Below are 14365 nucleotides of genomic sequence, written 5' to 3'. Positions count from 1 at the left end.
CTAGGTAAAATTGTGGTGTATATAAAATTTCTTTTTGGCACCTATCAATTTTCACTCAATCTATAGTTTATTAGTTAATTCCTTCCTCTTCCGTCTTCTTGTATCATTTTTGTTGTAATTCAGTTGATAAGCTGTGTCCCCATAGAATGAAGCACATCAGCTCCACTGTCCTTCATTATTTCCTGGAGTTTGCTCAAATTCAAGTCCACTGAGTCGGTGATGATAACTAAACATCTCATCCTCTGCTACCTCTTTCTCATTTTTCCTTCAATCTTTCCCAGCATCAAGAGTCTTTTCCAATGAGTGCTCTTCACATCAGGTGGCCAAAGTATTGGAGCTTCAGTATAAGTCCTTCCAATGCATATTCAGGGCTGATTTCCTTCAGGATTGATAGTTTTGGTCTCCTTGCAGTCCAAGGGACTCTCAAGAATCACCACAATTTGAAAGCATAATTCTCTTGTGCTCAGCCTTCTTCATGGTCCAGCTCTCACATTTGTACATGGCTACTAGAAAACCATAGTTTTGACTCTATGGATCTTTGTCAGCAAAGTGATGCCTCTGCTTTTTAATATGCTGTCTAGTTTGCTCTTTTCTTCCAAGGAGCAAGTGTCTTTTCATTTAATGGCTGCAGTCACCATGGTTAGCGATTTTGGAGCCCATGAAAATAAAATCTGTCACTGCTTCCACTTTTCCCTTTCTGTCTGCCATGAAATGATGGAACTGGATGCCATGATCTCAGTTTTCTGAGTGATTAGTTTGATGCCAGCTTTTCCACTCTCACCCTTATCAAGAGGTTCATTAGTTCCTCTTCACTTTCTGCATTAGAGTGGTTTCATCTGCATATCTGAGATTGTTGATATTTCCCCTGGCAATCTTGATTCCAGCATGTGATTTATCCAGCCTGGCATTTCACATGATATACTCTGCCTATAAATTAACTAAGCAGGGTGACAACATACAGCCTTGTCATACTCCTTTCCCAATTTTGAACCAGTTTTTCCATGTCCTGTTCTAAGTGACGTCTCTTAATCCGCATACAGGTTTCTTAGGAGACAGATAAGGTTGTTTGGTATTCTCATCTCTAAGAATTTTCAGCAGTTTGTTGTGATCCACACAGTCAAAGGCCTTAGTGTAGTCAATGAATCAGAAGTAGATGTTTGTCTGGAATTCCCTTGCTTTCTCTGTGATCCAACAAATTTTGGCAATTTGATCTCTCATTCCTCTGCCTTTCCTAATCCCTGCTTGTACATCTGGAATTTCTCAGTCCACGTGTTGTTGAAGCCTACCTTGAAAGATTTTGAGCATAAACTTACTAGTATGAGAAATGAGAACAACTATACTATATATAGTTCGAACAGTCTTTGGTGTTGTCCTTCCTTGGGTTGTAATGAAAACTGACCTTTTCCAGTCCTGTGGCCACAGCACTTTAACAGTATCACCTTTTAAGATTTGAAATAGCTCAACTGAAATTCCGTCACCTCCCCAGCTTTGTTTGTAGTAATGCTGCCTAAGTTACACTTGATTTCACACTCCAGGATGTCTGGCTTTTAGGTGAGTGACCACACCATCGCAGTTATCTGGGTCATTGAGATCTTTCTTGTATAGTTCCTCTGTGTACTCTTGTCATTTCTTCTTAATCTCTTCTGCTTCTCTGAGGTCCATGGCATTTCCGTCATTTATCTCACCCATCCTTGCATGAAGTGTTCTCTTGATATCTCCAGTTTTCTTGAAGAGATATCTAGTCTCTCCCATTCTATTGTTTCCTTCTATTTCTTTGCATTGTTCACTTAAAAAGGCTTTCTTGTCTCTCCTTGCTGGTCTTTGGAACTCTGTATTCAGGTGGATATATCTTTCCTTTTTCTCATTTGCTTTTTGCTTCTCTTCATTCCTCAGCTATTTGTAACACCTCCTCAGACAACCATTTTGCCTTTTTCCATTTCTTTTTCTTGGGGATGGTTTCAGTCACTGCCTCCTCTACAATGTTTCTCTACAAGAATCTCCTTCCATATTTCTTCAGGCACTTTATCTATCAGATCTAATCCCTCGAATCTATTTGTCAGTTCCACTGTCTAATCATAAGGGAGTTGATTTAGGTCATGGCTTAGTGGTTTTTCCCCTACTTTCTTCAATTTAAGCCTGAATTTTGCAAAATGGAGTTCATGACCTGAGCAACAGTCAGCTCCATGTCTTCTTTTTGCTGACGGTATGGAGCTCCTCCATCTTTGGCTGCAAAGAATATAATCAAGATGATTATGGTATTGACAATCTGGTGATGTTCACATATACAGTTGTCTCTTGTATTGTTGTAAAAGGTGGTTTGCTATGACTGGTGTGTTCTCTTGACAAAACTAATTATCTTTTGCCCTGCTTCATTTTGTACTCCAAGGCCAAACTTGTATCTTTACGAAAATAATTTTCCCTTTTATTTATTTTTTTGTTTGCTTTTCTGTGCTTTTTTTTGGTGGGGGGTTCCCTTCTTTTCAGGAAATACCATTCAATAAGATCCAATTAACATTGGAAATGTTTTCAGAACTGCCTAATGGTAGACACACTGTTAAAAGATAAGAGATAGAAAAAGACAGCTGAGAGCTGAAGTCCCTCAGTCGATTCTAAGAAGTTAGTCACTTATAGCCAGTGCTGATCTCAAACCTGGTTAAGTTTTTCTTCTTATTCTTCTTTTTATTGTTGACATATAACTCTTTTCTAAGGCTGTGTTAGTTTCTTCTGTTCAGTGAAGTGAATCAGCCATATGCATACATACATCCCGTTCCCTTTGGGCCATCCTCCCACCACCTTCATCCCACCCCTCTAGGTCATCACAGAGCACCGAGCTAAGCTCCCCATGCTGTACAGCAACTTCCCACTAGCCATCTGTTTTACTGATTTTAGTGTCTATCTGTCTATCCCAGTCTCTCAGTTCATCCAACCCTCCTCTTCCCTTGCCTGTGCACATGTCTGTTCTCTCTGCCTGCATCTTTATTCCTGACTTGAATGTAGATTCATTTGTTCCATTTTTCTAGTTGTCACATATATGTGTTAATAAATGATGCTTGTTTTTCTAGTTCTGCTTATCTCAGTTTGTATGACAGACACTGGTTCCCTCCACTCTCTAGATATGATACTACGTATTTTACACTGAAATTTATATGCAATATATACTTCATTATTAGGGCTTCCCTGGTAGCTCAGCTAGTAAAGAATTCCACCTGCAATGCAGGAGAGCCCAGTGTGATCCCTGGGTCAGGAAGATCCACTGGAGAAGGGATAGGCTACCCACTCCAGTATTCTTGGGCTTCCCTGGTAGCTCAGCTAGTAGAATCCACATGCAATGCAGGAGACCTGGGTTCAATCCCTGATTTGGAAGATACCCTGGAGAAGGGAGCAACTACCCACTACAAAGTGTTCTGGCCTGGAGAATTCCAGGTCGCAAAGTGTTGGACACAGCTGGGTGACTTTCACTTTTCATACTTCATTATTATGCCTAAAAAAAGAACCAATGCAAATGAAATGATGATTATATATTTCTCTAAATACAGAAAGCCATTTGAGGTTATTTCTCCCTTACACTTTTGGGAACTTCCCTAGTGGCTTATCAGTAAAGAACCACTTGCAATACAGAAGACCTAGGTTTGACCCCTGGGTCACGAAGATCCCCTGGAGAAGGAAATGGCAACCCATTCAAGTTTGCTTGCCTGGAGAATCCCATTGGCAGAGGAACTTGGCAGACTACAGTCCATGGGTTTGAAAGAGCTGGACTCGACTTAGCAACTAAATCACCACCACAAGTCGGCTTCACAATTCTCAGTTCAGTTCAGTCACTAAGTTGTTTCCGACTCTTTGCAACCCCAACAGTCACAGCACGCCAGGCCTCCCTGTCCATCACCAACTCCCGGAGTTCACTCAAACTCATGTCCATCAAGTCGGTGATGCCATCCAGCCATCTCATTCTCTGTCATCCCCTTCTCCTCCAGCCCCCAATCCCTCCTAGCATCAGAGTCTTTTCCAGTGAGTCAACTCGTCGCATGAGGTGGCCAGAGTATTGCAGTTTCAGCTTTAGCATCAGTCCTTCCAATGAACACCCAGCATTGATCTCCTTTGGAATGGACTAGTTGGATCTCCTTGCAGTCCAAGGGGCTCTCAAGAGTCTTCTCCAACACCACAGTTCAAAAGCATCAATTCTTCGTCAGTCAGCTTTCTTCACAGTCCAACTCTCACATCTATTCATGATCACTGGAAAAACCATAGCCTTGACTAGATGGACCATTGTTGGCAAAGTAATGTCTCTGCTTTTTAATATACTGTCTAGGTTGTTCATAACTTTCCTTCCAAGGAGTAAGCGTCTTTTAATTTCATGGCTGCAATCAGCATCCGCAGTGATTTTGGAGCTCAAAAAAATAAAGTCTGACACTGTTTCCACTGTCTCCCCATCTATTTCCCATGAAGTGATGGGACCAGATGCCATGATCTTTGTTTTCTGAATGTTGAACTTCAAGCCAACCTTTTCACTCTCCTCTTTCACTTTCATCAAGAGGCTTTTGAGTTCCTCTTCATTTTCTGCCATAAGGGTGATGTCATCTGCATATGTTAGGTTGTTGCTGTTTCTCCCAGCAATCTTGATTCCAACTTGTGCTTCTTCCAGGCCAGCGGTCCTCATGATGTACTCTGCATAGAAGTTAAATAAGCAGGGTGACAATATACAACCTTGACGTACTTCTTTTCCTATTTGGAACCAGTCTGCTGTTCCATATCCAGTTCTAACTGTTGCTTCCTGACCTGCATACAGGTTTCTCAAGAGGTAGGTCAGGTGGTCTGGATTCCCATCTCTTTCAGAATGTTCCACAGTTTATTGTGATCCACACAGTCAAAGGCTTTGGCATAGTCAATGAAGCAGAAATAGATGCTCTTCTGGAACTCTCTTGCTTTCTCCATGATCCAGCGGATGTTGGCAATTTGATCTCTGGTGCCTCTGCCTTTTCTAAAACCTGCTTGAACATCTGGAATTTCACGGTTCACATATTGCTGAAGCCTGGCTTGGAGAACTTTGAGCATGACTTTACTAGCGTGTGAGATGAGTGCAATTGTGCAGTAGTTTGAGCATTCTTTGGCATTGCCTTTCTTTGGGATTGGAATGAAGACTGACCTTTTCCAGTCCTGTGGCCACTGCTGAGTTTTCCAAATTTGCTGGCATATTGAGTGCAGCACTTTCAAAGCATCATCTTTCAGGATTTGAAATAGCTCAACTGAAATTCCATCACCTTCACTAGCTTTGTTCATAGTGATGCTCTCTAAGGCCCACTTGACTTCACATTCCAACATGTCTGGCTCTAGGTGAGTGATCATGCCATCGTGATTATCTTCATCGTGAAGATCTTTTTTGTACAGTTCTTCTGTGTATTCCTGCCACCTCTTCTTAATATCTTCTGCTTCTGTTAGGTCCATACCATTTCTGTCCTTTATCAAGCCCATCTTTGCATGAAATGTTCCCTTGGTATCTCTCATTTTCTTGAAGAGATCTCTTGTCTTTCCTATTCTGTTGATTTCCTCTATTTCTTTGCATTGATCTCTGAGGAAGGCTTTCTCATCTCTCCTTGCTATTCTTTGGAACTCCGCATTCAGATGCTTATATCTTTCCTTTTCTCCTTTGCTTTTCATTTGCCTTCTTTTTTGCAGCTATTTGTAAGGCCTCCTCAGACAGCCATTTTGCTTTTTTGCATTTCTTTTCCATAGGGATGGTCTTGGACCCTGTCTCCTGTCCAATGTCATGAACCTCTGTCCATAGCTCATCAGGCATTCTATCTATCAGATCTAGTCCCTTAAATGTATTTCTCACTTCCACTGTATGATCATAACGGATTTGATTTAGGTCGTATCTGAATGGTCTAGCGGTTTTCCCTGCTTTCTTCAAGTCTGAATTTGGCAATAAGGAGTTCATGATCTGAGCCACAGTCAGCTCCTGGTCTTGTTTTTGCTAACTGTATAGAGCTTCTCCTTCTTTGGCTGCAAAGAATATAATCAATCTGATTTTGGTGTTAACCATCTGGTGATGTCCATGTGCAGAGTCTTCTCTTGTGTCGTTGAAAGAGGGTGTTTCCTATGACCAGTGAGTTCTCTTGGGAAAACTCTGTTAGCCTTTGCCCTGCTTCATTCCGTGTTCCAAGGCCAAATTTGCCTGTTACTCCAGGTGTTTCTTGGCTTCCTACTTTTGCATTCCAGTCCCCTATAATGAAAAGGACATCTTTTTTGGGTATTAGTTCTTAAAGGTCTTGTAGGTCTTCATAGAGCCGTTCAACTTCGCCTTCTTCAGTGTTACTGGTTGGGCCATAGGCCTGGATTACTGTAATATTGAATGATTTGCCTTGGAAATGAACAGAAATCATTCTCTTGTTTTTAAGATTGCATCCAAGTACTGCATTTCGGACTCTTTTGTTGAGCATGATGGCTACTCCATTTCTTCTAAGGGATTCCTGCCCACAGTAGTAGATATAATGGTCATCTGAGTTAAATTCACCCATTCTAGTCCATTTTAATTCACTGATTCCTAGAATGTCTACGTTTACTCTTACCATCTCCTGTTTGACCACTTTCAATTTGCCTTGACTGATGGACCTAACATTCCAGGTTCCTATGCAATATTGCTCTTTATAGCATCGGACCTTGCTTCTATCACTGGTCACATCCACAACTGGGTATTGGTTTTGCTTTGGCTCTTACCTTGGTCGTGGGATATCTCTTCACAGCAGCTGTACTTTGCTGGAGCAGCTGTGAAGAGATATCCCATGACCAAGGCAAGAAAAACCCAAATAAGATGGTAGGTATTGCGTGAGGGCATCAGAGGGCAGACACACTGAAATCATAATCACAGAAAACTAGTCGATCTGATCACATGGACCACAGCCCTGTCTAACTCAATGAAACTAAGCCATGCCATGTGGGGCCACCCAAGACAGGCGGGTCATGGTGGAGAAATCTGACAGAATGTTCACAATTCTACCATTATATTATTACCTTGGTTTAATTGGATTTGGTGACTCAAAAGATATTCAGTTTCTTTTCACAACCTACATGTATAACAGTTTGGGGAGGGGGTATGATGATATTTTGTTATATAATTTTTCACAGGCAAATAATACTTATTTATAGTACTAGCAAGAAATAACCCACTTTTTGAATGTCAGCACTATGAGACCCTCGTTAGAATGTACAAGGACTTCCCAGTGGCAATAGTGGTAAAGAATCCATCTACCAGTGCAAGAAGCGTAAGAGATGCAGGTTTGATCCCTGGGCCAGGAAGATCCCCTGGAGGAGGTTATGGCAACCCACTCCGGTATTCTTGCCTAGAGAATCCCATAGACAGAGGAGCCTGGTGTGCTACAGTCCATGGGGTCACAAAGAGTCAGACACAACTGAAGCAATTTAGCACAGTACACAGAATGTACAAGGTTTCAGATCAACCATTACCTCAATACAGATTATTTCACAAGTAATGGCAGTGACATTTAAATTTCCTTGGTGAAGTGCAAAATATTTCAATGTGCTGATAACACTGAAGAAAAATATCATGTCACACCATGGCATAAAATGAGGAAAACATGGTCAGTCAGTTAGTCAGTCAGTTCAGTTGCTCAGTCCTGTCCGACTCTTTGCGACCCCATGAATCACAGCACGCCAGGCCTCCCTGTCCATCACCAACTCCCGGAGTTCACTCAAATTCATGTCCATCGAGTTGATGATGCCATCCAGCCATCTCATTCTCTGTCGTCCCCGTCTCCTCCTACCCTCAGTCGCTCCCAGCATCAGACTCTTTTCCAGTGAGTCAACTCGTCGCATGAGGTGGCCAAAGTATCGGAGTTTCAGCTTCAGCATAAGTCCTTCCAATGAACACCCAGGATTGATCTCGTTTATAATGGACTGGTTGGATCTCCTTGCAGTCCAAGGGACTCTCAAGAGTCTTCTCCAACACCACAGTTCAAAAGCATCAATTCTTCAGCGATCAGCTTTCTTCACAGTCCAACTCTCACATCCATACATGACCACGGGAAAAACCATAGCCTTGACTAGACAGAACTTCAGCTGAGTGTTGTGGTTTGCACGTATGTATTTAGACATATGAGTGAGTGTAGGAGCTCCTATTACCTTAAGTCTTCCTTGAGTAGCTTATTCTTTTTTTTCATTGCTAGTGAAAGTTGCTCAGTCGTGTCTGACTCTTTGCGACCCCATGGACTATACAGTCCATGGAATTCTCCAGACCAGAATACTGGAGCAGGTAGCCTTTCCTTTCTCCAGGGGATCCCAACCCAGGAATCGAACCCAGATCTCCCACATTGCAGTCAGATTCTTTACCCAGCTGAGCCACAAGGGAAGCCCAAGGATAATGGAGTGGGTAGCCTATCCCTTCTCCAGTGCACCGTCCCAACCCAGGAATCGAACCAGGGTCTCCTGCATTGCAGGCGGATTCTTTACCAACTGAGCTTTGAGGGAAGCCTTTTTCCTTGTTGATTGAGTGCAATTACAAATAATCACTTTGATCTTGTGAGTTAAATTAAAAAATAAAAGTCATGTATGCTGTTTCAGGAAAAAATTTATTGCAAAATGCTTAGAGGAATTCCCAGTTATGAAAGCACAAATAAGAGACAACAAAAGACATGATGTAGACAATTATGAAGTGATAAAATATCCCTAAAATCTTAGACACTAAATAATATTTTTGATCTCGGCTTGGCCCCTGGTATCTTGTTTAGTATGGTTATTGGAGTCAGATAATTCATTTATGGGCTCGAATGTTGGGCTCTTGGGAAAGGATTTCAGTAGAAGCTAGAGAATCCATAACTTCCAAAGAAGGATGGGTAGTGATTGTAGCCATATCCAAAGCTTCCATAGCCAGAGCCAAGTCCATAGCTTCCAAAGCCAGAGCCATAGCCTAGCCTGCTGAAGCTGCCGCATCCGCAGCCACGACCAAAGCCCAGGCCGCCAAAGCCTCTGTAGCCATAGCCCAGGCCTCCATAGTGGTTGCTGCAGAAGCACATGGTATCAGAGGTAGTGAGTCTGGTTTGCTGTTCAAAGGAAGAACCTGAGTGTGGATGTCAGCACATGCGGAGGGATGCTTATATACCCTGGTCAGAGCATGTGATAAATCATGTGTCATTCTGCCTATTACCTGCACAGCCTTCCTATGAGGCATTTCTCACATTACCTGATATGTTATAATTCAGTAATTTGTTGTCTCCAGACACACAGAAGAACCCTCATTAAAATATTTGAGCTTACTTTAGCTTTCTATTTTACAATTTCCTTGAGCCTGTTGTTTTGATTTTACGGGAGAAAAATGACTGATTCTTCAAAATTTGTAAGTTTCAAACTCTGAATTGAGTCACCTATTATTGTGCATATTGCATCATTTACAATTGATGGCATTTCTTTTGTAATTAACCATTTGCTCTATTCTGTCATCTCCTGAATGAATAACTCCATCTCCAATGAAATTCACAGATACTTGTTCAGGCTACAGATGTTAAATCTATATTTTTTAGAATGCAAACCTATGTACTGGGTTGAGGACTGAATAAAATGCTTCTATCCAGAATATATGAAAAAGTTTGTTTTTTTTTTTTTAAAAAAAAGCCAAAACATATGTTGATTTTTTAGCATTTAATTCATAATAACCTTTATAATTTTGACTTTACACACCAATTTCAGAAAAATTTGGTTACAAGACATAGAACAATATTAATTTCAGAAATTGAGAGCACAAAATCCATCTCAAAGGCTGGCTTATCAGAGAAGCCATTCTGATGAATTCAGAAGAATTTCCATTTCCAATCCTAAAACCTTCTTCCATAATTTTTTCTGTTCAAAGTCCTACTAAAGTTGCAGATTGCATCTGTATCTACAATTTTTTACAAGCCAGCCAATTCCTCCCTTTTTTGTCTTTCTTTAATTATCCGTAAGTGGTCTCTACTTTCAATGTCACTTTAGCTTTCATTCTCCTTCTTTTGCTCCCAGTACCTACAAAGAACAACCAGGTAAAATTTTTAAGTTGAAAATACATCCCTTCCAAAGTCTGTTCTTTACATCTGTGTTTCTTTTGCTGCCTTGCATGTAGTTTTGCCGTTACTGTCTTTCTAAATTCCCATATATGTGCATTAATATACTGCATTGGTGTTTCTCTTTCTGACTTACTTCACTCTGTATAATAGGCAGAAGTAAAGAATAGACTTTTGGATTATGTGGGAGAAGGAGAAGATGGAATGATTTGAAAGAATAACATTGCAACATGTATATTACCATATGTAAAATAGATGAACAGTGCAGGTTTGATGCATGAAGCAGAGCACTCAAAGACACTGCTCTGGGACAACTCAAAGGGATGGGGTGAGGAGGAAAGTGGGCGGGGGGTTCAGGATGGGGGGACACATGTGCAGCTCAGTTCAGTTCAGTTGCTCAGTCATGTCCAACTCTTTGCAATCACATGAACTGTCGTCCACCAGGTTCTTCTGTCCCTGGGATTTTCCAGGCAAGAATACTGGAATGGATTGCCATTTCTTTCTCCATAACCACTCTATAAATCTGTTAATTGTTCATTAAGGTCTTATATATTAAAATATACAAAAACTCCTAGGGTCTTCTGAATGTTAAAATAGTATCTTAAGATTGAAAATATCTTCAAAGTTTTGCGAAGGCAAACAGGATGATACAAAGCTGAAATGACACAAACCAAGAAATATATGTGAAGACATTCAGCTTGGACTTCATGGAGTTCCCCTGCTAACTGCATCGAGTTAGTCAGTGAGGTCCAAGGTTGACCCTACACTTGACCAGTCTTCATGCAGCACTTGCTTCTTGACTTGGGACAGTAAAAACTTATTTAGTTGACATAATCTTGAATATGTAATTGAGCTTTTGTAATATTTCCAAGTATTTTATCAAAGATGAATTTCTTCAAATGGATGTTTTTCATTCTAAGCAGCAGAGTAGGAAATTAAAAACTGTGTATAGAATTCATAAATGAAGTGTAAGTAAATTACAGTTGCTATCATGGCTACCATATTCTGTGCAGTTCTTTCTACACTCTAGCAAACTACCTGTTTAAAGTCACAATAAGTGTTTGTTAGCCATCTGTATGTCTTCTTTGTAGAAATGTTTGTTTAGTTCCTTGGCCCATTTTTTGAGTGGGTCATTTGTTTTTCTGGAATTGAGCTGCAGGAGTTGCTTGTATATTTTTGAGATTAATCCTTTGTCAATTGCTTCATTTGCTATTATTTTCTCTGATTCTTAAGGCTGTCTTTTCACCTTGCTTATAGTTTCCTGTGCTGTGCAGAAGCTTTTAATCTTAATTAGGCCCCATTTGTTTATTTTTGCTTTTATTTTCAATATTCTGGGAGGTGGGTCATGGAGGATTCTGCTGTGATTTATGTCGGAGAGTGTTTTGCCTATGTTCTCCTCTAGGAGTTTTATAGTTTCTGGTCTTACATTTAGATCTTTAATCCATTTTGAGTTTATTTTTGTGTATGGTGTTAGGGAGTGTTCTAGTTTCATTCTTTTACAAGTGGTTGACCAGTTTTCCCAGCATCACTTGTTAGAGATTGTCTTTTCTCTATTGAATATTCTTGCCTCCCTTGTCAAAGATAAGGTGTCCATAGGTGCATGGATTTATCTCTGGGCTTTCTATTTTGTTCCATTGATCTATATTTCTGTCTTTATGCCAGTACCATACTGTCTTGATGACTGTGACTTTGTAGTAAAGCCTGAAGTCCGGCAGGTTGATTCCCCCAGTTCCATTCTTCTTCCTCAAGATTGCTTTGGCTATTTGAGATTTCTTGTATTTCCATACAAATTGTGAAATTATTTGTTCTAGCTCTATGAAAAACACCATTGGTAGCTTGATAGAGATCGCATTGAACTTATAAATTACTTTGGGTAATATATTCATTTTGACAATATTTATTCTTCCATCCATGAACACAGTATATTTCTCCATCTATTAGATACTCAACATCACTCATAATCAGAGAAATGCAAATCAAAACCACAATGAGATACCATTTCACACCAGTCAGAATGGCTGCTATCCAAACGTCTACAAGCAATAAATGCTGGAGAGGGTGTGGAGAAAAGGGAACCCTCTTACACTGTTGGTGGGAATGCAAACTAGTACAGCCACTATGGAGAACAGTGTGGAGATTCCTTAAAAAACTGGAAATAGAGCTGCCATACGACCCAGCAATTGCACTCCTGGGTATACACACCAAGGAAACTAGAATTGAAAGAGACACATGTACTCCAATGTTCATTGCAGCACTGTTCATAATAGCCAGGACATGGAAGCAACCTAGATGTCCATCTGCAGACGAATGGATAAGAAAGCTTTGGTACATATACACAATGGAGTATTACTCAGCCATTAAAAAGAATACATTTGAATCAGTTCTAATGAGGTGGATGAAACTGGAGCCTATTATACAGAGTGAAGTAAGCCAGAAAGAAAAACACCAATATAGTGTATTAACGCATACATATGGAATTTAGAAAGATGATAACGATAAACCTGTATACAAGACAGCCAAAAGAGACACAGATGTATAGAACAGTCTTTTGGACTCTGTGGGAGAGGACGAGGGTGGGATGATTTGGGAGAATGGCATTGAAACATGTATATTATCATATGTGAAATGAATCGCCAGTCCAAGTTCGATGCATGATACAGGATGCTCAGGGCTGGTGTACTGGGATGAACCAGAGGGATGGGATAGGGAGGGAGGTGGGAGGGGGATTCAAGAGGGGAACATATGTACTCCCGGGGCAGATTCATGTCAATGTATGGCAAAACCAATACAATAATGTAAAGTAATTAGCCTCCAATTAAAATAAATAAATTAAAAAAAAAAAAAAGTCACAGTAAGGCCCAGTATGTCATAAGTCATGTTTCTTAAATCTTTTATCCAAATACTGTTTTGCTACATCTCATTCTGAGCTACAAACAATTGATAAGCTCAAATTTTATTTTCAATGAATCCTTTCAAAGACAGAATCACAAATAATTCAGACGGAATTAAGGATATCACTTTTTGTGAATGTAAGTCAAGTCATATCATGTAAGAGTGATTAATGTCTAGTCAAGGAAAGTTATGACCAACCTTGATAGTATATTAAAAAGCAGAGACATTACTTTGCCGACCAAGGTCCGTCTAGTCAAGGCAATGGTTTTTCCCGTGGTCATGTATGGATGTGAGAGTTGGACTGTGAAGAAAGCTGATCGCCGAGGAATCGATGCTTTTGAACTGTGGTGTTGGAGAAGACTCTTGAGAGTCCCTTATACTGCAAGGAGATCCAACCAGTCCATTCTAAAGGAGATCAATCCTGGATGTTCATTGGAGGGACTGATGCTAAAGCTGAAACTCCAATACTTTGGCCACCTCATGCGACGAGTTGACTCACTGGAAAAGACTCTGATGCTGGGAAAGGTTGGGGGCGGGAGGAGAAGGGGACGACGGAGAATGAGATGGCTGGATGGCATCACCGACTCTGTGGACATGAGTTTGAGTGTACTCCGGGAGTTGGTGATGGACAGGGAGGCCTGGCGTGCTGTGATTCATGGGGTCGCGGAGAGTCGGACACGACTGAGCGACTGAACTGAACTGAACTGAACTGAACTTGTTTGTTTGGAATAAAAGGGATGCATCTTCTTGAGATAGAAAATAGAAAACTTCAACAGTTAAATAAAAATTGAAATAGTTCCAAGGAATAGCCTCAAAGGAAAACTAAATTATAAATTGAGAAGTAAGAGATTATATACAATATAATAAAACTGTAATAGCAAAAATGAAAAAGAAAACAAAATAAGGGGTAGTTAATCTAACAGAGGGAAATAATTCCCATAAATTTAGCTATAAAAGCATAACTTTTCATGAAATGATGAGAACTTTCCAGATGGTATTCAAATTCTTAAATATATAATGAAAAAGAATCAGCATGATGGAGTAGAACCCCAGGATTCAGGTGAACTACTTCTGATCTTGGTTCTGACACTTGTGCTTGTAGGTTGCTGTTCAGTCACTCAGTCATGTCCGAATCTTTGCGACCCCGTGGACTGCAAAATGTCAGGCTTCCCTCACCATCTCCTGGAGCTTGCTCAAACTCATGTTCATTGAGTTGGTGTTGTGATCTAACCATCTCGTCCTCTGTCGTCCCATCCTCCTCCTGCCTTCAATCTTTCCCAGCATCAGGGTCTTTTCTAAAGAGTCAGTTTTTCACATCAGGCGAAAGAAGTATCGAAGCTTCAGCATCAGTCCTTCCAGTAAGTATTCAGGGTTGATTTCCTTTAGGATTGACTGGTTTGATCTCTTTGCAGTCCAAGGGACTCTCAATAGTC

At 40.5% G+C, this 14365-nt stretch overlaps 2 protein-coding genes across 2 annotated transcripts in view; both read right to left on the bottom strand.

Annotated features, from left to right (window-relative positions):
* Positions 1-14365, bottom strand: part of LOC148778694 (keratin-associated protein 19-3-like) — a 60933-nt gene that overhangs the window by 27954 nt on the left and 18614 nt on the right. The gene's annotated exons all lie outside the window — the stretch shown is intronic.
* LOC148778695 (keratin-associated protein 19-5-like) lies at positions 8802-9023 on the bottom strand. The gene has a single exon (XM_088836056.1). The coding sequence runs from the start codon at positions 9021-9023 to the stop codon at positions 8802-8804; it is 222 nt and encodes a 73-aa protein (XP_088692182.1).

Source organism: Moschus berezovskii, chromosome 1 (assembly GCF_049115385.1).
Source record: "Moschus berezovskii isolate FMDL1 chromosome 1, NW_MosBer_1.0, whole genome shotgun sequence".
Lineage (NCBI taxonomy): Eukaryota > Metazoa > Chordata > Mammalia > Artiodactyla > Moschidae > Moschus > Moschus berezovskii.
The sequence above is the reverse complement of the archived record's forward strand: the minus strand, read 5'-3'. Positions and strand labels throughout refer to the sequence as shown.

Excerpts from the sequence above, each read along its gene's own strand:
- LOC148778695 (XM_088836056.1), bottom strand. The coding sequence starts at position 9,023 with ATGTGCTTCTGCAGCAACCACTATGGAGGCCTGGGCTATGGCTACAGA.